General features: G+C 38.8%; 1 protein-coding gene across 1 annotated transcript in view; it reads left to right on the top strand.

The window, feature by feature from the left end:
* Window positions 1-24,047, top strand: part of SMG1 (SMG1 nonsense mediated mRNA decay associated PI3K related kinase) — a 64,953-nt gene extending 40,906 nt beyond the window's left edge. Inside the window, 38 exon segments of the mRNA XM_032703839.1 lie at window positions 469-613; window positions 893-1,031; window positions 1,325-1,555; window positions 1,653-1,830; window positions 2,414-2,575; window positions 2,896-3,113; window positions 3,305-3,459; window positions 4,408-4,630; window positions 5,553-5,799; window positions 6,420-6,649; window positions 7,221-7,469; window positions 7,869-8,007; window positions 8,095-8,204; window positions 8,793-9,011; window positions 9,456-9,646; window positions 10,242-10,414; window positions 10,694-10,973; window positions 11,165-11,437; window positions 11,554-11,567; window positions 11,570-11,787; window positions 13,402-13,551; window positions 13,553-13,629; window positions 14,812-14,962; window positions 15,054-15,243; window positions 15,465-15,934; window positions 16,952-17,089; window positions 17,969-18,022; window positions 18,024-18,119; window positions 18,449-18,506; window positions 18,509-18,624; window positions 18,839-18,908; window positions 18,911-19,024; window positions 19,027-19,064; window positions 19,494-19,705; window positions 19,905-20,008; window positions 20,735-20,912; window positions 21,058-21,164; window positions 21,810-24,047. Of these exon segments, the coding sequence (XP_032559730.1) occupies window positions 469-613; window positions 893-1,031; window positions 1,325-1,555; window positions 1,653-1,830; window positions 2,414-2,575; window positions 2,896-3,113; window positions 3,305-3,459; window positions 4,408-4,630; window positions 5,553-5,799; window positions 6,420-6,649; window positions 7,221-7,469; window positions 7,869-8,007; window positions 8,095-8,204; window positions 8,793-9,011; window positions 9,456-9,646; window positions 10,242-10,414; window positions 10,694-10,973; window positions 11,165-11,437; window positions 11,554-11,567; window positions 11,570-11,787; window positions 13,402-13,551; window positions 13,553-13,629; window positions 14,812-14,962; window positions 15,054-15,243; window positions 15,465-15,934; window positions 16,952-17,089; window positions 17,969-18,022; window positions 18,024-18,119; window positions 18,449-18,506; window positions 18,509-18,624; window positions 18,839-18,908; window positions 18,911-19,024; window positions 19,027-19,064; window positions 19,494-19,523 (5,546 nt within the window). The 3' untranslated portion in view covers window positions 19,524-19,705; window positions 19,905-20,008; window positions 20,735-20,912; window positions 21,058-21,164; window positions 21,810-24,047.
* Window positions 24,048-26,248: the final 2,201 nt, after the last annotated feature.

Below are 26,248 nucleotides of genomic sequence, written 5' to 3'. Positions count from 1 at the left end.
TGCTGTTGCTGCAAATGTACTCTCATTCCCATTTTTCAGCAGACTTTTTTCTTAAATGTTAAGATAAACTCTTGTCTTTCTTTAAGCATGGATTTCATAAATAACTTAGATATATACAAATAAACACAACTGCACTGCCCTGGGTACTTCATAGAATTCTACTTGCTCTCTGAAGTGTTATGTTCTTTTGGAGATCATGAGTTTCTTGCCTCATTTCCATCTTCCTGTAAAAAAGGAAGCTATTGTAGAGTATAAGCAATGGTGGCTAACAAATGAAGACTGCTTCATTTAGCAGCAGTGTCTGAACTGAAAAATAATTTCATTTTGTAAGATTTTACACCCTTGGATACTAATTGTACTGAAAAAAATATTATGTGCTCATGATGTGTTGATGTTATTTTCTGTGTTAAGGGAATTAGAAGTAGGTTTTACACCATAACATACATTGCTCTATTTCTCCTATCACAGTAAACATTGGAGTTGGAGAACCAGACTTCATCTTGGGCCAGCTGTATCACTTGTCTTCAGTACAGGCACCTGAAGTAGCCAAGTCTTGGGCAGCCCTGGCTAGCTGGGCTTACAGATGGGGCCGGAAAGTAGTTGATAATGCCAGGTAAATTCATCCTAATGCTTAAATTTATGCAGCACAATTAGTTTTCTTAAGATAAACCCGAGCTTTGTATTTATGATTACTGTTGTTTGTGGCCTGAAGTTGCATTTGAGCAGAGAAATGACTATTCTCTTGATTACTTGCCCTCTGTAAAAAGAAGCTCTTAATTCTGAGATAAAGATGATTCTTCCTTCAAGGAGTTTTATATATATAGTCTTAATGGTTTCAGTATCTCTACAAATAGCCATGTAACAGGGATCAGTAACTCATTAAATGTTACAGTCAGGGAGAAGGTGTTCGTCTGCTGCCCCGGGAAAAATCTGAGGTTCAGAACTTGCTTCCAGACAACATTGCAGAGGAAGATAAAGAGAAAATCTATGGGATTCTTGGGCAGGCAGTGTGTCGTCCAGCTGGAATTCAAGTGAGTGTAAATTTACTTGCTTAAAAAATGTTCAGCTTCAGTGTAAACCTTATTTTTCTTTATTTTTGTGGTTCATGTGAACTCTTCTAAGTGTCTAAAAGTTAAAATTCAGAGAGTACAAGAAACTATCTGTTAGGTAAGTGGTAACACATCTGTTGCATGAACTATGGTAATGTGATCAACTAATGCAGTTCCATGAGCTGCATAGACAAAAACTGGATTTGGAACTAACATTGCTTGTAGAAATTGTTGGATGACTTAGTCAAATCTGTTTTCTCTTTATTTGCATTTAGGATGAAGACATGACTCTACAAATCACTGAAAATGAGGACAATGAGGAAGATGATATGGTGGATGTGATATGGCGTCAGTTATTAACAAGTTGTCCCTGGCTTTCAGATCTAGATGAAAACGCAACAGAAGGATTAATTAAAGTGTGGAGGAAAGTTGTAGACAGAATCTTCAGTCTCTATAAGCTCTCCTGCAGTGCATATTTTACTTTCCTCAAGCTCAATGCTGGTCAGGTTAGTGTTCGTGCTGATAAGGAAATCCAGTTACAAACTTTGCTAAATCCTGGTATGAGCTATATACTTAACTTAGAGAGTATTTCTTTGTTTCAAGGTTCCACTTGATGAAGAAGATCCCAGACTGCACTTAAGAAACACCTCTGAGCAAAGCACTGATGATGTTATTGTAATGGCAACCCTAAGACTGTTACGGTTGCTTGTGAAACATGCTGGGGAACTTAGACAGTATCTAGAGCATGGGCTAGAAACAACACCTACTGCTCCTTGGAGAGGTAAATAGATGGTGTCTAGTTGTTAAAATTTATTTTGATGCATTTTCTTTAAATGTAGAAAGCTGTTTGTTGCACTTTGATAAAATTTTTATGTAAGCATCATAGACAGAGAGCCTGTCTTTTACTAAATAATGTAGTAAAGATATTCAGGTCTGCCATACATTCTGATCTTAGAGTAGTTAAGTAGCACAGATTCTGATCCCCTCCTTTCCCTATCTGAAGACCTGAGAAGGAAAAAGGAGATGTAGTTTATGAACTATTACATTGTGTTACCACCTTAAACAAATGGGGTGGGTTTTTTTCTAGCTACAGTTGAGAAAGATGTGTGACTAAAGCCAGATGTCTCAAAAGTAGTTGTTTGTTACTACGCTGCTGGTTCTGGTTGTTCAGGGACTTTCCCTCAAAAGGTTATGGACTTAGTGTGGAAGGCAGCAGGAGAGGAGGCCAACTATTGTAAAATTGCACTTTCTTTTGGAAATTTGTACTTTATTTTTTTCTCACAATTCAGAAGAAGGCATGCTTTTAAAACTGAAATAAAATTCTGCCTCATTTGTCAGCACACTTTCCTTTCCTCCTCGTGCAGGTATTATACCCCAGCTTTTCTCCCGCCTGAATCACCCAGAAGTGTACGTTCGTCAAAGTATTTGCAACTTACTGTGTCGAGTGGCTCAAGATTCTCCTCATCTCATACTCTATCCTGCAATAGTGGGAACCATTTCACTTAGCAGTGAATCCCAGACTTCAGGTATGGAGATAAAAATAAGCATTTGAATAAACTTGAGCTAATACATTTTTATTTACTGGATAAAATGATACTGAGAGTTTGTTTGTTTTTTTTTCCCTCAGTAGCTCTGGTACTTTGTATCTTAAGAATATTTTTATTATAGAACCTCACTGATACCTTTTATCCAGTTTACCAGCATGACAAATAAGACTTTCAATTTTGCATATTTTTCATATACTTCACCAGTACTTCATGTGTAATATGGGGACCTGATGCTAAATGAAGTATGGAGTGATATATTTTAGTTTAGGTAATACTTTTAACATCTGTTTTTAATTTAGGGAACAAGCTGCCTTCTGCCATCCCTACTTTGCTTGGTAATATTCAAGGAGAAGAACTGTTGGGTGGTGAATGTGATGGAGGGAGCACCCCAGCTTCCCAAGAAAGTAGTAAAGACGATACAAAAACTGGATTAAATGAAGATCAAGCAATGATGCAAGATTGCTACAGCAAAATTGTGGAGAAACTCTCTGCTGCAAATCCAACGATGGTATTGCAGGTAAATAATCCAAATGAACACTACTTGAGCACTTGAACAACAAAATATGGAATTTGTATATCTTGGGGGTTGGGCTACTGAAAGTTTGGTGTTTCTTTGCTTTAGGCTGTCATCTTTTTTCAACTCGTTCATCTACGAAAATAATTCTGAATACTACCTCTTTTAAAATAAGAGAATCTTGCTTTATGCAGGTTCAGATGCTGGTGGCTGAGCTGCGCAGAGTTACAGTTCTTTGGGATGAACTTTGGTTGGGAGTTTTACTGCAGCAGCACATGTATGTCCTCAGACGGATTCAGCAACTGGAAGATGAAGTCAAGAGGGTCCAAAACAACAACACTCTCCGGAAGTATGTCTTTGTCAGTAATTCAGATGACAGCATAACAACTGTTTGTTTTTGGGAAGCATACAGTCCAACCAACCAGCAGTGGTATTGCTCCTGAGTTCATACTTTCCCAGCTGCTGCTTTGTAAGCTTGCAGCCTTATTTCACAACATTTTGATGTTACAGCTTGTACTCTAATCCAATGAGAAACAGCAACAGTCTACCTGTAAATCCATGTTGGGATTTCTTTAGTAATAATGTGTTAAACCTAATGCTTATGAAGCTGGGGATTATGAGATCCTGTAGTTCTTGATTTCCAAGTCAGATGAAATGAGGACAAGCGTGTTGAAGGGTATAATCTATTTAGAGGTTACTGTAAATACAGATGTTCGGAGTAAACAGAATGTTTTATTCTGCTTTTAGTTTTCAGTGTTGAGCAAGTATTTTTTTCTCCCTCACCTGGGTTCTCCTGTGAATGGATTAGTGGAAGAGGTGATCTATTCACTGGGCAGCCTGGCTAAGGTTAAGAATGCCTCTTGAACCCTTTTGTCAGGTCTAACATGAAGTGGGAGAACAAAATGATCTAAATCTCTCTTCCCCTTCTTTTATAGTGTGGTACATTCTCAAGAAGTAGTAGTAAAGAACTCTTTTCTTAAAGGCAATCAGTTGTTTAGAGTGGTTTCTGCTCAGAGCTTCTCATCAGCGTTTCCAATGATGAACTCAGATCAAATGTTTCGTTTAAAAAAAAATGGAAAAAAAGAAAAGAAAAAAAAATGTGGTTCAGAGGAGCACTGCATTCAATGTGGAATGAAATACTCTTAATATGATCATCCTTGAAGACTTATTTTAGAGATGTAATGATTTTCGTGAATTCTTCAATATCTCATTTGTCGTTATTTTAATGCTGTGATGATGAGGTAACTTGGTTTTATGGCATTAAGAAGAAATTTTGGTGTGGGTTTTTTTATAACAGAGAGGAGAAAATCGCCATCATGCGTGAGAAGCACACAGCTCTAATGAAGCCCATCGTGTTTGCTTTGGAGCACGTGCGGAGCATCACTGCAGCTCCTGCAGAAACTCCTCATGAGAAGTGGTTTCAGGACAACTATGGAGATGCAATTGAAAATGCACTAGAGAAACTTAAGAATCCTTTGAATCCTGCTAAACCTGGAAGCAGCTGGCTCCCATTTAAAGAGGTATTATATGCACAGATGAAGAGCACAATGTAGAGGCTTTCTGCTCTTGCTGCACCTTTTGCTTGACCCTCTCCTTCTCCTCTTCTCTTGCCATATCAGAATTTGCAACCTGAAACTTTGTCTTCTCAGCATAGGCACCCTGGACACTAAAGCACAGTAATTTTTACTTCAACAGAAGTCCTGTTGACTGTCTGTTATTGCATTTCTATCCAGTGAAATAATTTTGTTTTTCAAATCTTTCATCTTCTGCTGTCTGAGATTCTGTTAGTTCTGGGAGCAGAGGGCTTTTTTTTTTTAATACCATTTTTCTGAAAGTGTGCCATTTGAGTTTAGTGGATTTAAATTTTAACAAGTTAGTTCTCTGGTTATCTAAGCATATTCCTCCAGTTATGCAGCAACTTTCATATGATCAACCCTTCCCGGGGTACTTTGTCAGTTATGTGATCTTTTCTTAGTTTTTTGTGGGTCTGAAGAGAAACAAAATATTCACTCAGCTATGCAGAACCAGTCTGGTGGCTTTTAAAAGTCTTGCTAGACTTTTCCCTGTACTTCCCCTTCTGCTTTGCAGAACAAACAATGTGCAGATACATCAACAGGAGGTTGCTGAATGCTGCTGTCTTTAACCACGGCTCAAATATTTGTAATGCAGAAGCAAACCTCTAGAGGAGCATGATTTGTTGTGATTTCAGTCCTTATTACTACACAGGGTATATTTACTGTATAAAGGATGTCTTTTAGTTTTTGTCATCTTCATTCTAAACTGTATCTGGATCAATAGAGTGGAAAGGGTGGAGGGGAATCTAAGAAAAATCTCTCTGCTTTCTGGAAATGACCACCATTAAGTCTGGTTTGCTGGTGTTTTTGTTTTTTAATGCTGTTGAGGTGAACCTCTACCTAAAAGAATAAACTTTATTTGGAATAGGTTATGCTAAGTTTGCAACAGAGAGCACAGAAACGGGCCAGTTACCTCTTACGGCTTGAAGAAATCAGTCCTTGGTTGGCTGCCATGATGAACACTGAAATAGCACTTCCTGGAGAAGTATCTACCAGGGACACAGTCACAATTCACAGTGTGGGCAGCACCATCACAATCCTGCCTACCAAAACGAAACCTAAAAAGCTGCTTTTCCTGGGTTCAGATGGGAAGAACTATCCCTACCTGTTCAAAGGTAAGTAACTGCGTTTTTCTCATACAAGGCACTGTCTCTTGTTATAAATTAGACTGTCTTAAAGGCAGGAAGATTGCATGGTGCAACTTCTGTTTTATCTGCCTGAATGATATGGAGAAAGAGGAGTTTGAAGCATTTGCTCTCTCTCTCTTCTCTACCTCCTATTTCACCAAACATTTTCAAGGAATTTTGCCTTGTGAAGCTGTAAGTCTGGAGTGTTTCAAATCCCTTCTTTATAAGACCTTCATCAGAAACAGTGTCCTGCTTGCATGTTGACTGGATTAGCTGGATGCAATTTTTCAGAAGCTTAAGGTAGCACCTAAAAGAGAACTTTAGAGACTTTTTACCTTCCCTGAAAGGGAAAGATCTGTTTGTTATGTTAGTAACTATTGTGTGTACCTCTGACAGAGTGGGCTGGCATAAACTGGTGATTCTAGTAGGTAAATGCCATGTAAATATTTAGATTTAGGCTTAACAACTCATGCTTAATCTACATAATTCATAAAGAGATTCATAGTCTGAAATAAAGTAGCTTAAAAAATGCTGAATTTTGGGCTCTAGGAGAAGATTTTTTTTTTTTTCCTCTGGAAGAAACTAAACTTTAAACAAATTTGTTGCAGGCTTGGAAGACTTGCATCTAGATGAAAGAATCATGCAGTTCTTATCAATTGTGAACACCATGTTTGCTACTATTAACCGCCAAGAGACACCAAGGTTCCACGCAAGGCACTACTCTGTGACACCTCTGGGAACGAGGTCAGGCCTGATCCAGTGGGTGGATGGAGCTACACCTTTGTTTGGTCTCTACAAGCGCTGGCAACAGCGAGAAGCTGCTTTGCAAGCACAAAAGGTAGCTACTGTGTTTTTATGATAACTAGAACAAGTCAGAAGGGGGAACATCTGTTTTGATTGCTTTGCAGTTCTAAATCGTGTAGTCTTAAAAGGATTGTGTTTTGTTCATCATAATGCAGAATGGTTCTGTGTGTTCATATCTCTTGAGATTTCACCAGAAGTCAATGAAATTGCATATATGTCTTTATGTATAATTACAGTGTGTAACATGAATATGCTGTTATGGCATAGTAATTTAAAGAGAATTGGTCCCTACGAATAGAATTATCCTTGGTTAAAATTATTTTAGTTCCATATCTGGTTTTCTCCTCCTCATTTCATTTTAAATACAGAATTTACAGTTATATTTTTGGGATTTACTCTGGTAAGAGTAGAGTTAGGCCAAAACAATGTGTTTTGATTTTATAAAGACTTTAACTATTGAATTTTGAAAGAATTCTCTTGAGCTGTATAAATCATCCTCAGTAGAGACGTTGATTTCATATTTCATTCTTGCCAAAACTGAATTTGGGATACTTTTGTGTGATCATGAGTTGCAATACATAAATTACTCTTATTACCTCTTCTAGGCTCAGGACTCTTACCAGAGTCCTCAGAATCCTGGAATAGTGCCTAGACCCAGTGAACTTTACTACAGTAAAATTGGACCTGCTTTAAAGGCAGTCGGGCTTAGTCTTGACGTGTCACGTCGTGACTGGCCCTTGAATGTCATGAGGGCTGTTCTGGAAGAACTGATGGAAGCAACTCCCCCAAATCTCCTTGCTAAGGAGCTCTGGTCATCATGTACCACACCAGATGAATGGTGGAGAGTTACACAGGTGAGTTATGACAACTGTATTTTACCTTTGAGAGGCTGTGGTTTTAATGGGATGAGGGGCAACAAATGACCAAGATGTGTGCAAGCAGTGATACTTGTGAGTTTGGAGAGCTAGCACTGCTGATGTTGGATGTAACAGGAATGTTGGCAATTGTACCATCTGGAATTAAAAAGTGGGTATAGACCTAATTAACTCTACATTATTGTACTAGAATTATCAACCTAAGCCATGAAAACTCTTGTAAGATATCATCAAACAACAAATAGAAAACTGCTTGGAATAAGTTGGGTTTGATTTGTCTTACACTTACACTTAAAATACTGTTTTAAGATGGTAGTCAGTCCAATGTGTTGGCAGAGGATTCCCACAAATAATTTTTTCCTGAAACTCTCTTTAAAGTCGTATGCAAGATCCACTGCAGTTATGTCCATGGTTGGCTACATCATTGGTCTTGGAGACAGACATCTGGATAATGTTCTTATAGATATGACTACAGGAGAAGTTGTCCACATAGATTATAATGTTTGCTTTGAAAAAGGTAATTTAAAAAATGCTCTATGTTATTCAAATAAAAGGTTTCCCTTCTTGCTCATTAAAAGAAACAACTTAAATTTTTATCTTAAAGGGAAGAGCCTTCGGGTTCCGGAGAAGGTTCCGTTCCGGATGACGCACAATATTGAAACAGCACTTGGAGTTACAGGAGTAGAAGGGGTTTTCAGGCTTTCTTGTGAACAGGTACGTTAGGAAACTTGAAAACTAAGGGCTACCACTTGCCAAATACTGTGTTAAAACTTTTCTAATAAACATTCTGCTGCTGGTTTATAAAGCCTTCACCTTTTCTGCTGTGATTTTTATTGGACTTATTTTAGATATATCCTATGATAGGTATTTAAGAAACATGAGAATGTCAGATACTTGCATGTCACAAGCGGAAACTTCTAGCTCTAGATATAAAATGTTATATTTTTCCTGCATCTTTTCTTTGTGATGTTTTGCTTACCCTCTTTGAGACTCATCCTTTATAATGAGATATATTTTGAAAAAGAAAAATGCTCTGAATAAGGGAGAGTTTTCTTCTTCAAGTGTCTGTAGCTGATGTATAGAGTTTGTGTGGAAGGTTAGAATGCAATCTTGAGTTTTGGTGACATTCCTACAGGCTTAGCTGCATTTGTGCATGCTGTGGTGTTCTTCCTGTCTCTGTAGTGGTTAAGGATATGTTACAGATTTCTGTACCTACTCAAGTACAGTATTTTGCATCTAAATTTCCACTGTTCTATGAGGATAATTGCAGAATCAGAGTGAGTCTGTTTAAATGTGACGCAGGTCCTTCATATCATGCGCCGTGGGAGAGAGACTTTGCTCACATTGCTTGAAGCTTTTGTTTATGATCCACTGGTGGACTGGACAGCTGGAGGTGAAGCAGGATTTGCTGGAGCTGTCTATGGTGGTGGTGGCCAGCAGGCTGAAAACAAACAGAGCAAAAGGGAAATGGAAAGAGATATTACACGCAGTCTCTTCTCTTCAAGGGTGGCGGAGATAAAGGTGCATTTACTACACTAATTTTCTGTTTTAAAACCAAACTAGGCCTGTGCTTTAATTTCATTTACTTGCATTTGGGGGATGGTGGGAGATATTTATTAGATTAGATTAATTTATTAGAAATAGTTCACAAATTTTATTGAGCTAAATTGAGTTTCCATTAAGGGAAGTGCTTATATTAAACTTGCAAGTATTTAATTTTCAATTTCAACATGCTTAATAGTAAAACATGTTTTGATGTTTTGGCTGCATCTGGGCTAGAGGAATAAAAACAGAGGTTTAGAGAGCAGTCTAAATAAAGAATGTCTGTGAAGATTTAGCATTTGGAGCACTGGAAGCAGTCCTAGATGAACAGCATTCGCAGAAGGATTAAGTTCTGCCATATCTTACTTTCTCTTACCTGCTTGATTTAAGTGCAGTTCTGTAACATCTGTGTTTTGTTTACAGGTTAACTGGTTTAAGAATAGGGATGAAATGCTTGCTGTGCTGCCAAAATTGGACAGTAGCTTAGAAGAGTATCTGAACCTGCAAGAGCAGTTGACAGATGTAGAAAAGTTGCAAGGAAAACTACTGGAAGAAATAGAATTTCTGGAAGGTGCAGAAGGAGTGGATCATCCCTCCCACACACTTCAGCACAGGTACAGAGGAGCCAGGAATTCTGGCAGGAGTCTCACAGTTCAATGCAGTTGGTGTTTTAGTAATGTACTTATGGGTTACATGTTAGAAATGTGTATATATGAGAAAGGTGAATAGCTGGGTAAAAGCTGTTCTGTGCAAGGAGTGACCTGCTTATTGTGAGAAGAACTAGTGAAACCATTTTCCTTCTCAATAATCTCATGTGTGTCCTGCACCTCATACTCCATCAATATAACCTGTGCTAGTCCAAGCTGACCCTCAAGGCAAGAGAAAGAATGTGCTGAATGTGGTGTTCTATCAGAATAATCCACATAAGGCAGCTACTGCAATAGCACAAACATCTTTTCATCTAAGTTGTTTTTGAAGGCTATTTGAAATTGATGAAGGATTCCAGAATTGCATGAATACGCACATGCATTAATTATATTGTAGGGAAACAGTTATTAATGTAACATTACTTTTATGTAATTGGTGAGAATATATTCATTTTCTGGTCAACCCAGTAGTTGTATTGTTTGATATGGTTATGTTTTCTATAGCATTAAGTGTTTTTTTTCTTGTAGTAATTACTTGATTCTGTGGCTTCAATAATTTCAGGTATTCTGAGCACACACAGTTGCAGTCTCAACAAAGAGCTGTCCAGGAAGCAATCCAAGTGAAGCTGAATGAGTTTGAGCAGTGGATAACACATTACCAAACTGCTTTCAGTAACTTAGAGGCAACCCAACTTGCAAGTCTCCTTCAAGAAATTAGCACACAAATGGATCTAGGTATAAAACCGTATTTGTGAGCGTGTTTTTAATGGTTTGAAAACAACTAGAGTTCAAGTCCCTAGTCTGAAGGAACTTGTCTGTCTTTGCTGGTCTTCACTCTGGGCATGAGATGATTCTCTTACCTTGTGCTCAAAATTCTCAGTATGAATTCTCCATGCTTCCTTTATCACAAGTAAAAGAATATTTTTGAAAAGGTGTTAGAGCTCAGTGTTTGTATGCTATAAAATGTGTGTGCTCCAGAGATGCATCTTAATTTATAACCATCTTTCTTAAAAGGTCCTCCAAGTTATGTCCCAGCAACAGCATTTCTGCAAAATGCAGGCCAGGCACATCTAATCAGTCAGTGTGAACAACTGGAAGGAGAAGTCGGTGCTCTTCTCCAGCAGAGAAGATCCGTGTTACGTGGGTGTCTGGAACAATTGCACAACTATGCAACAGTTGCTCTGCAGTATCCAAAAGCTGTGTTTCAGAAGCACCGAATAGAGCAGTGGAAAACCTGGATGGAAGAACTCATTTGTAACATGACAATAGAGCGTTGTCAGGATATCTTTAGGAAGTAAGTTGACAGAACAGTGCGTTGTTCAAAAAACTTTTCAAGCTATTATCCTAATTTTCTAATTAAAATAAATACTTTTGCAAGGAGAGTATTTTTCTTAACACAGAGTATTTTTCCCATCTACAGAGGAAGAATGCAGTTAGCTAGTACTTGAGAAAAGAAAATTTTGTCATTTTACTTTGGCTTTGCAGGTATGAAATGCAGTATGCTCCCCAACCCCCTCCGAGCATGTGCCAGTTCATAACTGCCACGGAAATGACCCTGCAGCGCTATGCAGCTGATATCAACAACAGGCTGATCCGGCAGGTGGAGCGTTTGAAGCAGGAGGCAGTCACTGTGCCTGTTTGTGAAGAGCAGCTCAAAGAAATCGAACGGTGCATCAAAGTTTTCCTTCACGAAAACGGAGAGGAGGGCTCGCTGAGCCTGGCCAGCGTTATCATCTCCGCTCTGTGTGCGCTCACAAGGTGAGTTCCCTCTTGTGAAACCTGGTGAGCTTGTGTGAGACAAGGAATATTCAGGTGATGTAATTATGTGAAGAATGCAACAGCAGGCACGTTGTCTAGTGTCGTGATTCATCTAGGCGAAATCTGATGATGGAGGTGCAGCATCGAGTGCTGGAGAGCAGCTGGTTGATTTGACTTCAAGAGACGGAGCCTGGTTCTTGGAGGAGCTTTGCAGCATGAGTGGGAATGTTACATGCCTTGTGCAGTTGCTGAAGCAGTGTCATCTTGTACCTCAGGACTTGGACATTCCAAACCCCATTGAAGCATCAGAAGCTGTTCACTTGGCAAATGGAGTCTATATCTCACTTCAGGTGATACTTTTATGTTATCTTTTCCCCCAACATTCAAGACTTCAGCTAAGGCATTTTTAATAGATTCTTCCTTAAAGGGCTAAATGTTTATGATGCTGCTGAGTTTTTTTTTTCTTAAATCTTACTCTTGATTGCTGTATTTGGCTGAGCTGAACAGGCATTTGCTTCTGCTGTTTACATTTTTATTTGTTTGAAAGAAACTGTTTTGATCTATACATGATATATTGTAAAAACTGCTGTCAAAGAAGTAACCATGAGGAAGCAGTTGGTATCAGATTTATAGACACACTAGCTTCATGTCATGCTTTCATTCTTTTGCTCTGTTGCTGGCAGTCCAGAACAACTCCCAAACTGTTCAAATGGCGTTTTTTTCTGTTTTCTGCTCCTGTTAAACCTACTGTAACCCTGAGATTAGCTCAGTTGATTAGAGCGTGGTGCTAATAACACCAGGGTTGTGGGTTTGAACCCTGTATGGGCCTTTCACTTAAGAGTTGGACTTGGTGATCCTTGTGGGTCCCTTCCAACTCAGAATATTTATGATTATTTTCGCCTGAAACAAGTAGTTTCAAACAAATTCTGAAAACCTGTTGTACAGCCCCCTATCGCCAAGATTGGGAAGGAGAAAAAGGCATTTTTAATTTTGTGTTTAGCAATGTTTCCATGTTAATGAAACAAACAAAAAAAAACCATCACGGCAGCTTGAGTAAAATATCTGCTGAAGATTGATGTGACTTATAAACTGTGGCTGATGTAAATAGCTTTTTAAGGCTTTTGGTTCCACTGTGTTGTATTTGAAAAGTATTCTCCTACCAAGCTGTGTAAGTGCATTGGGATTTTCATCACTTTGTTCCTTCTGTCTTCGAAGTAGTGACATTTCAGAACTGTTTCAGAAACGTGCATGGCAGTTTCACTGCATTGCAGTGGAGATCTTTCACCCACACATGCTGTCCCTCATCTGAGCTCTATCTAAGGTGCAGCTCCCTGAGCAGTCAAGATAACCAGTTGTTGTATTTGTCTCATTTTGGAGGCAGAGCGTGTTGGTTCTTTCTCTATCTGCTTTTATCCCTCTGGTCCATTGTACTTGGGGAAATTGCTCTATGTCATGTTGAAGTACTGTTTTCCTTCCCTGCATTGATTCCTGTGGTGTTAGTAGGACCCCAGCAAAATTATCACTACCTGGCAAACTTCTGATTCTTTTCCCTTGCCTACTCCAATGAGTTTAGCAAATCATAAATTCAGTAAATAATTTAATTCACTCATAGTTATGTAATGAAAAGAAAAGCTGCATAGTTTGCTGAAATTGATTTACAAAATGATCTATGTGCCACCAAGCTTCTGCTGAGGATTGCTGTAAGGTACTGCAAGCTGGTGCTGTGGAGATAGTTGTTGCTACATTGCTACAAATGTCAAGCCTTTGGGTTTGTACAGGGTCTAATGTATTCCTGTTTTCTTTAAAGTTAAAAAGCAGACTTCTGACTCTTGGCGGACCAGGATCATGTGATATTTAGATAATGCCTGCTGCAGGGTGCTGTAATACTAAAATGACAAAAATGTTGCATATGATACTTCTGAGGGAGGAAAATTTCTTATGTTTTCATATTTATTCCCCAACAGGAACTGAACTCAAACTTCCGACAGATCATTTTTCCTGAAGCACTCAGGTGCCTAATGAAAGGAGAGTATACTTTAGAAAGTATGCTCCATGAATTGGATAATCTTATAGAGCAAACAACTGATGGAGTCCCTTTGCAAACACTGGTTGAAATCTCTTCAAGCCTACTTACGAAATGCTGCTATGGGTCTAGAGGAAGAAACACATACTCATTACATTGATGTTGCAAGGTAAATCACCTTTTTTTTTTTTTTTTTTAGTTCAGGTGTGAGAGAATGAAGACTGAAGAACATTAGGTTGTGTAAATTTATTATTTGATATATAGGTTTTTTTTCCCAAGAACCAGTAAGCAAAGTGCAGTGTCTGAAGTGCACTGTTTTCCTCTGAGTTGTGTGTTTATCACATGGATCACAGAACAGGGAGCTATGGCAATTTACACTTAAAGCTGACTTATGGTAGTCACCTTGTTCCAAAATATGTTGCTGTGATTTTATATTTAAGGTTAAAGGATGCTAAAATAGGAGCTGGTTCTTAGTTTGTGGAGGAACCTGTGGAAGGAAGAGCTTGTAACCATGGCACTCCTCTCGTCAGGAGGTTTGATGAGCAGCTTTGCATAAGGAGTCGGTGGACTTGATTAAAAAAACAAAATGCAAACAAACCAAACCCCAGCCAACAAAAGACTTGTGCATCTTGTAATGTGGGACAGTGCCTTTCCAGGGAAGTGCTTGGTACACAACTGAGCCAATTCCAAAGCTTCCTTGAGCCAGTTGTGGTGGCTCCATCAGCAGTACAGCCAAGGCTGTACCCACTGAAAAACACTTACCTTGTTTCTCTTAGATTAGTTTTCTTCCTGGTTTACTAATTGGCAAGCCTGCTCAGCCTGTTAGTTGAGGGTCAAAAGTGACAGAAGGGAAGGAGGGGATGAGACCACCCTTTAGGAGCACCCAGCTGTGAAACTGTCTCAGCCATATCCCTGAGACCTCACCTCCACCTTTTACCCCACACTCCAGTCAGTTATATATGTGCATGTTATAAAAACAGTGCTTGGTTTACAAGGAAGGAAAGGTGATATGTGCCTCTCTAGCTATTCATAACTTTAACATGCTCATTGGAAATACAGTCTGTATCTTCTACCTGTATTTTATAGCTATTATTATAGCTTTGTAGGTGGTCCTCTAATATGGTCTTGTCTTATATGGTATCCTTAGCTGTTCTTGAGACCAGCATTGGGATTCATGTGGAAACAGGGCAGGGAGGGTGGGAAAAGCCTGCAAAAATTTCACCTTGTGCAGATGCATCTTAATTCCAGTCTGTTTGATCTGTGGGATCAATCATCTTTAAAAAAAAATCCTGTTTATTGGGGACTAAGCAAAGCCATGTAAACTTTCTTTTTATTTTTTTTTTCTTTTAAGAGTACTTCATGCTCAGTATGGTGAACTGATTCAGCCGAGAAATGGTTCAGTTGATGAAACTCCCAAAATGTCAGCTGGTCAGATGCTTTTGGTAGCTTTTGATGGAATGTTTGCTCAAGTGGAAACTGCATTTGGTTTATTGATTGAAAAGGTATGGATCTGTTCTTTTTAGAGTACTCCTTGAGTCAAAATAGGAACCTTTTGTAAAAGCAAACCTAATTTATTTCCTTTCTATTGCTCAGCTAAACAAGATGGAGATACCTCTTGCTTGGCGTAAGATTGACATAATTAGGGAAGCCCGCAGCACCCAAGTGAACTTCTTTGATGATGACAACAATCGGCAAGTTCTAGAGGAAATTTTCTTCCTGAAGAGACTGCAAACAATTAAGGAATTTTTCAGGCTCTGTGGTACCTTTTCTAAAACACTGTCAGGTAAATAAATGTTACCAGATATTCAGTATGGCTTTATCCACTTCTCATCCTGTTCAGAAGAACATAAAATGGGCACTTTTACTGTAACTTAACCCTTCATATATGTCAAGGATGCAGAAATTCAAAATAATTCCTGTAACCTGTGTTTATAAGTGAGTAATATTTTTCTAGGTGCTTCAAATATTTTTTATAACAAAAATACTATTTCTTTCCTTTAAAAGGAATCAGTTCGCTTGAAGACCAGAATGCAGTAAATGGACCTGTTCAAATTGTCAATGTGAAAGCCCTTTACAGGAACTCTTGTTTTAGTGAAGATCAAATGGCCAAACCAATTAAGGCTTTTACAGCAGACTTTGTGAGGCAGCTTTTAATTGGCCTTCCAAATCAAGCTTTGGGACTGACTTTGTGCAGTTTCATCAGCGCTTTGGGTGTCGATATCATTGCTCAGGTAGAGGCTAAAGACTTTGGAGCAGAAAGCAAAGTTTCTGTGGATGACCTGTGCAAGAAAGCTGTGGAGCACAATATCCAGGTTGGGAAGTTCTCCCAGTTGGTGATGAACAGGGCGACAGTGCTGGCGAGTTCATACGACACCGCGTGGAAGAAGCACGACCTGGTGCGAAGACTTGAGACCAGTATTTCTTCTTGCAAGACCAGTCTGCAGAGAGTGCAGCTGCACATTGCCATGTTCCAGGTAAGGTCACGGCGCAGGGCTGTTTGTTTCTGAATTGTGTCTGTGGAAAGTGAGCGTGAGTTAGGGTGTCTGAGCTCAACAAAACCTTATATTTTGCTGCATAAGTTCTAGAGTATTTTAATGGCCTCTATTTTGGTTTTAAATTATGCTGTAAATATACATGGAAAAAAAGTGCTAGAGCTACCTCCTTTTGAAGACTAACTGCTTTGTAAGAAGCAAATCTGGCAATGTATAAATTATTTTGAGTCAATATGTGTAATTTTTTTTTCAATAGCTATTAAGTCACTTCTTAAAAATAGGTCATTCACTGGTTTCTTACTAGCAATGCTGTCCCATTCTCCCTCTGTTTTCCAAACAGATTATGACTTTAGGGGAGGAGACTGCTTAAAACAGCATGCATTGCTGAATGTCATCTTGTATCTTTCCTTCAAAGTTTAATGCATTAGCTGTGTCCTTGCTCCACTGTTTGCCTCATCAAAAAATATAAATAGCATTATCAATCGGAAAAATGCTCTTCTGAGGCCTTAGATAAATGCCGTTGTGTACCTTGAACTGTCCACTGGGTATCCAGTTGTACTGTAGTGTCAGTGATCTTGATTTTATAGTGATTTGTAGGTTAAGGGACAAGGCTTTCTCCGTTGTCGTTAATAAACCATTCCATAGACTGGTGTGCAAAGTTGTATTGATTTTAATGCATCACAAATGAATTGTTTCTGAATATTGATGGCTTTTCCTTCAGATCAAAAAAATGTGCATAAATCACTATTAGTAAGTGAGTGACTGTTTAATGGACGAACGTCCAAGCCAGCAAAACGTAATTTACAACTACTTGTATAATTTTAACGCTCTCTAATGACTTAGAACTTTGAAGCCCTGCTGGTATCATCTGACATGCAGCCCTTTTAAAATGCCCTTCACTCATAACACGTACCAGAGCACTAGAATTGTCGCTTATGAAGCAGAGTATTTTGTGCTGAGCAGTACTGATAACGGAGTGTTACTGTTACCTTCTTAAAGTGGCAGCATGAAGATCTCCTCATCAGTCGCCCACAAGCAATTTCTGTCACTCCTCCACCTCGTTCTGCAATTTTAGCCAGCATGAAAAAGAAACTTCACACGCTCAGTCAGATTGAAGCTTCGATTGCAACAGTGCAGGTACGACTGTTTTGGGGAGGTTTGTTCACCAGGATATTGAAATGTGATTCTAACACAAACTTCAAAATCATCTGCCACTTTCAACTATGTTATCTGTCTTGCTGTTGGGCACAAATGTCGGGTGTTTAATAGATCTCTTTCATTATGGTCTGATATATCTGTCACAGTGTTTGATTTTGCTGTCTCATTGAAAACATTTTCTCTGGAATATCAGTAACATCTCTTTGAGGAAAAATAGAAATCTGTTAAGGTACCTTTCTTTCTGAAGGGTGTTCACGGTCCTATTCTTTGTCTGCCTTAGAATTTACTACAATGATAGTAAATAATTTACTAGCTAAGTGTCAGAAGCTTCTTTGTAGATCTGGGCAAAATTGTTCTGTGTGTTAAGGTTTGTGTACTGTGGCTTGGCTCAGCTTTTTAGCTTTTCTTGGTGTCAGTATTATAGAATGTTTGATTGTTTAAAATAAATAATGCTTAGCTTCCTGAATTTTAATTTCCCTTTTTAGTTATAAAGCTACTATTTGTAATAATTTTTTTAATTATTCGGAAAATAATTGAGGACTCCATGATTTTATATAATTTTTAGCCTAAAAATGTGCTTACTTTGCTTTTTTTTTTTTTAATGGCAAGTTGAGATCTAGACTGGTTACTTTCCATAACAATCAAACTCAATTGTGATGTGTACTGAAAATAAACCTTTAACAGCATAAATTAACATCTATCAATCATGAATATCACAGTATTTTACATATATGGTCATAAAAATGTGTTATATACATTTTTTTTCTTTTAAGCTAGACTTGGAATGATATATATCAGTATGGATTGTATATATGTATATATAAGTGGGGTTGGATTTCTTTTCCTTCCCTGATGCAGGAGAAACTAGCAGCACTTGAAGCAAGTATTGAGCAGCGTTTAAAATGGGCAGGAGGGTGCTAATCCTGCACTGGCACCAGTCTTGCAAGATTTTGATGCCACTATTGCTGAAAGAAGAACCTTGTACTTAAGAAAGTCAAGAGCAAGTCAGGTATTGTAGATAAGTACAGTACTCTTGATTCTAAGTGTATTCACTCTTCATTTCCTACTGAGATTTATGTAGAAGATACTTTTCTGCTCTGCATCTAAAGGCCAAACATAGATAACCAAATACTTCTTGGAATCCCTCTTGAAAAGCAATATGAATAATCTCTGTGAGAATTGCTGCAGGTTGGATGACCCTGAGATGATACAGCTACTGTACCAGAGCAGTATCTGTGTGTTGGCAATTCTCACTTCTAAGGATGTGAAAAAAATGCAGCTTGTATAATAGGCAGTTGAATTGGAATAATTTATCTCACTCTTGCTTTGATTTTTCAGGTCACTTTCCTTTGCAGTAATATCATTCATTTTGAAAGTTTACGTACTAGAACAGCAGAAGCCTTAATCTTGATGCTGCTTATTTGAACTTCTCAAACCTGTCAACAATGTGCTCCTTTGCATCACAGTTCAACAGCTCAGTGTCTGACCTGGAGCTTCGCCTGCTCCAGAGAGTGGTAAGCAAAGGTCCAAAGCAAAACTTAAACATTATAGAATCCCTGTAAGGAGTTCTCAGTTTTGTGTTCCATTCTAAGTCAGTGTTATGTGTCTCTTCAAATGGGGTGTGGATCACAGGGTTTGTGCTGTCAGCTGATAACACTTTGCAAGTGGCATCTACACAGTAATTGAATTTATCTCTGGATACAGATAAAATGTTTCTGTTATTTTTAGGGCCTGGTCTTGAAACATCCTATTGGCAGCTCTGAATGGCTTCACTCAGCTCACAAGCAGTTGACCCAGGAAGCTCTACCCAGAGAACAGTACAAACAGAAAGAGAACAGCAAATAGAAACAGTTTGTGAAACAATTCAGAATCTGGTGGATAGTATTAAAACTGTGCTTACGGGTCATAACAGACAACTGGAGATGTCAAACATCTACTGAAAGCTATGGCAAAGGTTGCCTGAACATCCTTAAATTTATTCCTCAACCCATGCCATTACAGTTAAGAAAGATAACACTTGCAGCTATGTGCTTTTTAAAGTATCTGAAACAGTGAAATGTGTTCATGCATATGGAGTTCAGACATAGAGTTAATTTTATCTCTGAGAATTCATAAAACTTTTAACATTAGGCTAAGCGGCTTTGGTTGAATTAAACCTTTCTCTCTGTTGGCAGTTGAAAACTTGTTTATAATTCTCTTGTTTTTAAGCATCAGTAAAACATTTTACCATTTTTAAATTTACCTTCTTGAAATGTAACTACTGACCATTATGGTTATTAGTAGTCAAATGACAAACTGAGGGGCTGAAAGGGCTAAGAGATGGCTCAACTTTATTCTCTTAGCCAAAATATAGCAGTTAACCTTTTGCACATCTTTGTTACAGGATGAAAGAAGCAGCTTTGGCAGATGGTGAAGATGTTCCCTATGAGAACAGTGTTAGGCAGTTCTTGGGCGAATATAAATCGTGGCAAGATATATTCAGACAGTTCTGTTTACATTAGTTCAGGTTATGGGTCAAGTCCGCAGTCAGGAACACGTTGAAATGCTGCAGGAAATAACTCCCACCTTGAAAGAACTAAAAACACAGAGCCAAAGGTAAGGAAGTCACCTTGTCTGAAGTGAGGAAAAGGCATTTTGCTTGTCTGCTTTCATGTAGCAGGAACATATCACGAGGCACCTACTTGATGGTTGTCTTAGAAAGCAGAAATCTTTTTGCAAAATTTGACTTAATTTTCTCTTTGAGTTTTCAATAAGTAGTTGCACGGATATTTATCAATTTCATTATGTTTTCTAGTGTCTACAATAATCTGGTGGGTTTTGCATCACCTTAGTCCGGATACATCAAATGAATGCTCAAGCCCAACTTCTGCTCCTACATATCAGCCACCTTTGCTGCAGGTAATACCTGAACAAGTGCAAACATGAAACCACCAGGAATTGATATTAGAGAGGGGATCATAGCTCTTACTAAATTTTGAAATACGGACAACTGCTATAAGATTATAAAACCCCATAAATTTAAGTAATTCATCATACAATACTGAATGACTGCTTGATCATAGCCTTTGAGATCTGGTTTCACCCCACCACACCCTAGAACACATGAAAGCACTGTCATCTGTATCAGCTAAACTGTAGTTTCTGTTAAATTAGTATTAAAATATATGATAACTTTTGGAATTAATTTGGAAACCCTACAAAACATTCATGTCTGCCAAATTTTATTACAGTAAAAACATGAATAGCATTTCTCATGAGAAATCCTTTCTATTTAAAGAATTACTCTACTGTCAATATTGGGACTAAGTGCAGGTTATAACTTCTATCAAGAAAAAGGATTGCATTTTTATAACTGCCCTACAAATGATAGACGTGAGAGCCCATGAAATTTGCTTAATGTAAACAAATGTTTTGCAGTGGAATAAAACTTCTTGTTTGTGAAGTGAAAGAAATTAGAAAATGCTAAGATTGAAAACTGGCACAGAGTTTAAAATGCAAATTTAAAATGCATTTGTTCTGAAGAAGTGATAACTGCATTTGATACCACATTTAATTGTGCTTTTTCTTGCCTCTCGAAATATACTATTATTTGAAGACTTTAAGCGCTTTTAACTTTCTTTCCAGCTGTACGTAGCAATACAGGGCGAAAACTCAGCCAGAGGTGATGTCACAGATGCAAGAAAGCTAATTCAGAAAAACCTTGCAACATCAGCAGATACTCCTCCAAGCACAGTCCCAGGAACTGGCAAAAGTGTTGCTTGTAGTCCCAAAAAGACAGCCAGGGACCCTAAAACAGGAAAAGGTAAATACAGGCCTCAAAAAAAATAAACAGAAGAAAACTAACAAAAAAATGCCACCACTGACAGCAACAAAAAAAACCTAAAATGCCTTGGTGGTTTTCTGTGCAGGAATGTAAAATTGGATTAACTTTATTTTTGTGCCTTTAGCTGTGCAGGAAAGAATTCATACGCAGTTAGCGTGTGGAAGCGGGTCAAAGCCAAGTTAGAGGCCGAGATGGTGGGATCCCAACAGGAGAATGTCTGTGGCTGAACAGGTGAGTGGAAAATAATAGAATTCCAGTGCTGGTCCTTGATTAAAATGTGGTAGTAAGGATGTGTGTGTGTGTGTGTGTGCTGAAGTGTACTTTCAAGTTCCTTTTGGGGTGTGGGACATATCCAGTGCAAATCAGGTTTGCTGCTGCCTTGTATTGTTGCATTCATTTTTTTTTTCCTGTCATAGGCCTTTGTTTCTATATGGAGGTTATGTAAAGTCATGAATTGGATAAAACTGCCTTTTGTTCTTTCAGTAAGCTAACATTTGTCCACAGCTGTTGATAGGCAAGGAGAACACGAGATCTGTACAGCTGTCCAAGGACAGAACTTGTCTGTGTTTGCTGGATAACACAGCACGCTCCTGTCTCTGAAGTGGAGTCAGGGGACCCAGTTGTCCATATCAATTTAAGAATGTTATGGCTATTTTCCAGACAGGGGCTATGATTGAGATTGTATGACCTTTTTTTGCCCCTGCAGTGCAAATTCCTGTTTCTTATGCGGACTGTGCAAAGTTATGTTTACAGTTACAGTAGTGTTTTCTTCCACTGAAACATTTGCAGGTGACATTCAACGGTAAATTCTAAGATCACTTAACACCTTTAAAATTTTATGCTTATTTTTAATTACTTGTTTGACCTTTTTAATAGGTTGACTTTGTGATTAAGGAAGCAACTAATCTAGATAACTTGGCTCAGCTGTATGAAGGTTGGACTGCTGGGTATGAGTAGGGAGACAGCAGATCGTCTGGTTCAGCGAGGTCAGACATCCACCAGAATCAACTCGGCCTCAGGCATCCGTAGCCGCACCACAGTCGGTGGTGATGCATACTGGGGCTTAATCTGAGGAAACCTAGGAAATCTCGGTGCACTGGGAAGTGAATCCTGCAGGATAGCTGCACTCAGGGATACGCTAAACACAATGGTCTGCAACCCCCACGGTCAAGGGTGAAAGCTCACCGCTTGAGCAACACGGTTTGTCTTTCTGCTACGGAAGAACTGCAACGTGTCTGGGGGTCAGCTGCAGAAAGAAATCAGGATGCTACAAACCGCAGAGTGATTTGGAACTCAATTCCATCTGACCCTGTGAACAATTCGAAACACCGAACCCTGTTCAAGAAAAACAAGAAAAATGGGGCCATGAAGAAATCACAGCAAGGGCAGATTTGATGCATTCAGATTCTTGTTACTCTTGTTACGTGGCAGCAGTGCTGGTTGAGTCGACCAGTTAGTACGGGGAAAAGGCTACAAAATGTAAACTTCAGAAATGGACTGAAAGCAAAGAGCTGTACATCAAGATATACGCTGCATTGGAAGAAACTTCTGAGATAGAAGAAAAAGCCTTTGTTCTCTTCTCCCTTTCCTCTTTCCTTTCTCTCCTCCCTTCCAGCCTCTCCTTGCATACACCCCTCTTGGCTTATTCTTGTAGGTTAGGTGTACTTCCAATATACTTTATTTCAATCCTTCTACTTCACAGTTTAGTCAAATTAACAACTTGAATTTTGTTTGGTAAACAATTTTTCCAAAAGCACTGAAAATATAGAACATCAATGATTACTTATGAGTGGATGGTCAAGTGCAAAATGTATTTTGATTATTTAAAGTCATTTTTGTGATTCTATTATGTACAGTTTCTCAAAATTGTCACTGTGCATTTAAAAGTAATGAATCCTACAGGCATTTGATTAATGTGCACTTCCCTCTGCTTGCACTGTACACTTTTTTGTAATTCAAATTGTCCCTCCAATCTCATTCTACTGTGATTGCTGTAGTTTCTTTCGTACGACGTAGCTAAACCAATGTAATCTTTACCTTTTTAAAAACAGGATAGAGTATCTAGTTAGAGTTTTACATTGTTGATGACAGATAACAATAAAGTGATGTTCTGATGGAGGTAGAGTGATATGCTTTTTACTCTTCACTTTCCTAATTCTTTTAGTTTACACTTGTAAATTCTATTGCTTCACGTCACAGGGGTATACGTATAATCCAAGAAATGAAGGACTCTCCAATTTTTTTTCAGCTAGATCTGTAAAGATTTCTGCAAAGTAGTTTTCCTTTGCCATATTACTTCTATAGATGGTTGTTCAGTAATGCATCCGTAGGGAATCTTCCACCAAGGTTTTTTTTAATCAGTTTTCAAAGTGTGATTATGGTCAGAAAAGTCTCTCTAAAAATGGCATCATCTTACTTGGATCAAGGTCCTGCTTGTCTGCTGGTTGTCTAAAAGACTTCTTGCTTCTTTTTTTAAGTGGGACACCTTTAGGAAAAGGCAACTTCCTTTTCTTAGAGCAAATAAACCCCACAGAATTCAATTACAACTACAGAATCATACTGGTGCTGATATCTAAAGCAGAAATGCACACTGCATTCTCAACCCAGATAATTGGTGTAGTTATGTATTAAAAATTCTTTTTTGTAAACTTCATCATCAGTTCATTATGCACAGTTCCTGCAAAATGGGGAAGATCCTTTATGCCATTTTAGTCACTTTTCAGAGTAAAAACACACTTTAAATACAGCATTTTTCTGTTAAAATCCAAGTACTAAAGGATTTGAGCCAAGCCCACTACTGGTATAAAATTAATTTAATTGAATGGGTTTGCAGCAGTTCATCTGAGTAGGAAGCTTGGCTGGTAATTTTCGGATAACATAATGAATGCCAGGCAAACTTGTGTTCCTTTCAGTATTTGCACTATGCTAACTGCTCTGCCTCCGCAGTAGGTCTTAGAATTCACTTTCTCCTCTGTTGCCAATTTTTCGTGGACATGCACTTTGAAGTGTAAGAGTTTTCAACAGTCACATGGCCTTCCTTGCACTCTGATTGCCTGATTACCTCTAGGGAAGTCACAGGCTTTGCATCTAACAGCACCCGTGCAAATGCATTCCACTGCCGCTGCTTCCTGCCCCTCTGCGCCGTCGCATCGCAAGGAAAGGTGTTGGAATGTTGCAGTGAAGAACATTCATGTGCAGAACAAGACACTTGACACTGTTGGTCCTTTTCATTTTTCTCCAGTTTAAAAATAACCTTACGAACAATCTGTTGGAGAACCATAGAAACAGGAGTGTGTTGTACCTGCTGTTTTGTTTCTTGGAAGCTGGGGGGAAGGGAGGGGTAATGCACTCACCTGTGCTCATGTATTATACCTCTGCAATCCAGAAATGAAACACTTGTGTGGAGATGGGTTCTTACTGCGTAATTTAATAAAGTTTAAACAAACAAACAAAAAAGAATATGTGTTTTTAAATTTCCTTTTATTGCAAAACTACGTGTGGTTGTGAAAATTACAGGGAAGAGTGAAGTGCCTGATACAAACAAATACAACCAAACCCCAAATTAAGGCAGGATTCTCCAGAGATTTAATTGCATAGCTAATGTAAAGGAGACAGCTCAATGTGCAGTGGGTCTATTTAAACAGTAATATTTTATCTAATTTTTCAAGTATCTGTAAAAGACTCCAAACTCATATAAATTGGACATCAATCAGAGGCAGGGAGCTAGTTTTCCAGGAAGAGTGAATGAGGATCTATAAAAGCATTGGTGGACACTTTAGTGCTGTCCATAAACAGCACTGGTAAACTCATCAAACTGCTTGGGGATATCTGAATGAGAAGCACCATATAAAAGTATTCCTTCAGAAATACGAGGGAGGATGTGGAGAAGTTAAAGCTCTTGTTTTTCTGAATGCTGTAGTCTTGAAGGTTAATTTGCGTCAATTATTCATCAGTGTGTTCTGTGCCTGGTACATTAGACATGCTGTTTTAGTACACTCAAATACTTCAAAGGTTTCTTTGCTTTCTTTTTTCCCTTTCCTTTTTTTTTTTTTTTTTTTGGCAACCTTTTCCTAAGATTAGCAGACACCTACACGTATTACACTTTCTGCATTAAAGAATTGGACTAGGAAAAAAGTTTAAGATGACACCTGCCACCTATGTTTCTTAACATGTCTCAAATTATAACATGCTACTTTTTCCTTAGTGGAAAATGGTTACGAGTAGACATTTTAGTTAAAGAATTTTATTGAAAATACAGATATTGTACAACTACTGCATAAACTTAATGCATAGCTGATTAGAGCAATGTTGCCATTCATCAGGCTAATTTTTTATTAATAGCATAATAAAATGCATATTAGAATATGATGAAGGGTGGAGGCTGGACATGCAAACTTTGTGTCTCTGTTCTAAGTGCACAGAGCATTACACTGCTCCTCTTAAAGGTACTTTGGAGTTCTTGGCATTTAATGTTTTGTGCATCTGCTGAGAGAATTTCAGTACAGGAAGACTGATCCCATTGCAGCAACAAACAATCGGCTTGCTGTAGCTCAGGTGAGGTATGGGAGGTGGGACTGAGCTACTGCTATTGCCACCCTCCACCTTGGCACCAGGCTCAGATTTTAACAACCAATTTATAAATATATACATGTTATGTACACCACACCATTGTTTTCTGATTTTACACACGGTGCTTCACAAGGCCTGGCTGCCCAGCAAGGAGGGTGTGAGCAGGTGGCTTGGCCCAGGGCACGCGCTGTCCTTTCTGTGCAGTGTGGTGGCCCATCTCTGGTATTTCTGGGTGGGAGGGCACCCAGCAACACTCACCTTTCCCTCTGCCCTCCAAGTTACGGAGGCAACACTTAACATGAGGGAATGGCACCTCTGCAGGCCCTATGGGAATGTGAGAAAAGCTGCCAGGGCAGCCTGATTTGGGAGCTGGCATTGGAAGACTGGCTGGAAGATGATGAATGTGATGGGTTGAGATGATGGAAATGCCTGCTTTTCTATGGTAAGTGCTTTTGTTTTTTGTGGTGAGAACTGTACGTGGAAGAAGCGGGGGCTGGCTCATTGTATCAGACACATCTGGTGTGCCAGAGCAGTGCTGCTGCAGGACACTGCAAATAGTCCTAAGAACTGCAATGCATCATAAAATCGTAGAATACTGGGAGTTGGAATCATTTAGTCCCAGCCTCCCTGCCATGGGCACTTCCCATTAGACCAGATTGCTCAAGGCCTTATCCCACCTGGCTCTGAACATTGCCATGGTTGGGGGCACCCACAACCTTATTGGGTAACCTGTTCCAGAGTCTCAC

This window comes from Chiroxiphia lanceolata, chromosome 16, assembly GCF_009829145.1.
Source record: "Chiroxiphia lanceolata isolate bChiLan1 chromosome 16, bChiLan1.pri, whole genome shotgun sequence".
Lineage (NCBI taxonomy): Eukaryota > Metazoa > Chordata > Aves > Passeriformes > Pipridae > Chiroxiphia > Chiroxiphia lanceolata.
Note: the sequence above shows the minus strand (reverse complement) of the source record. Positions and strands in the feature narration are given on the sequence as shown.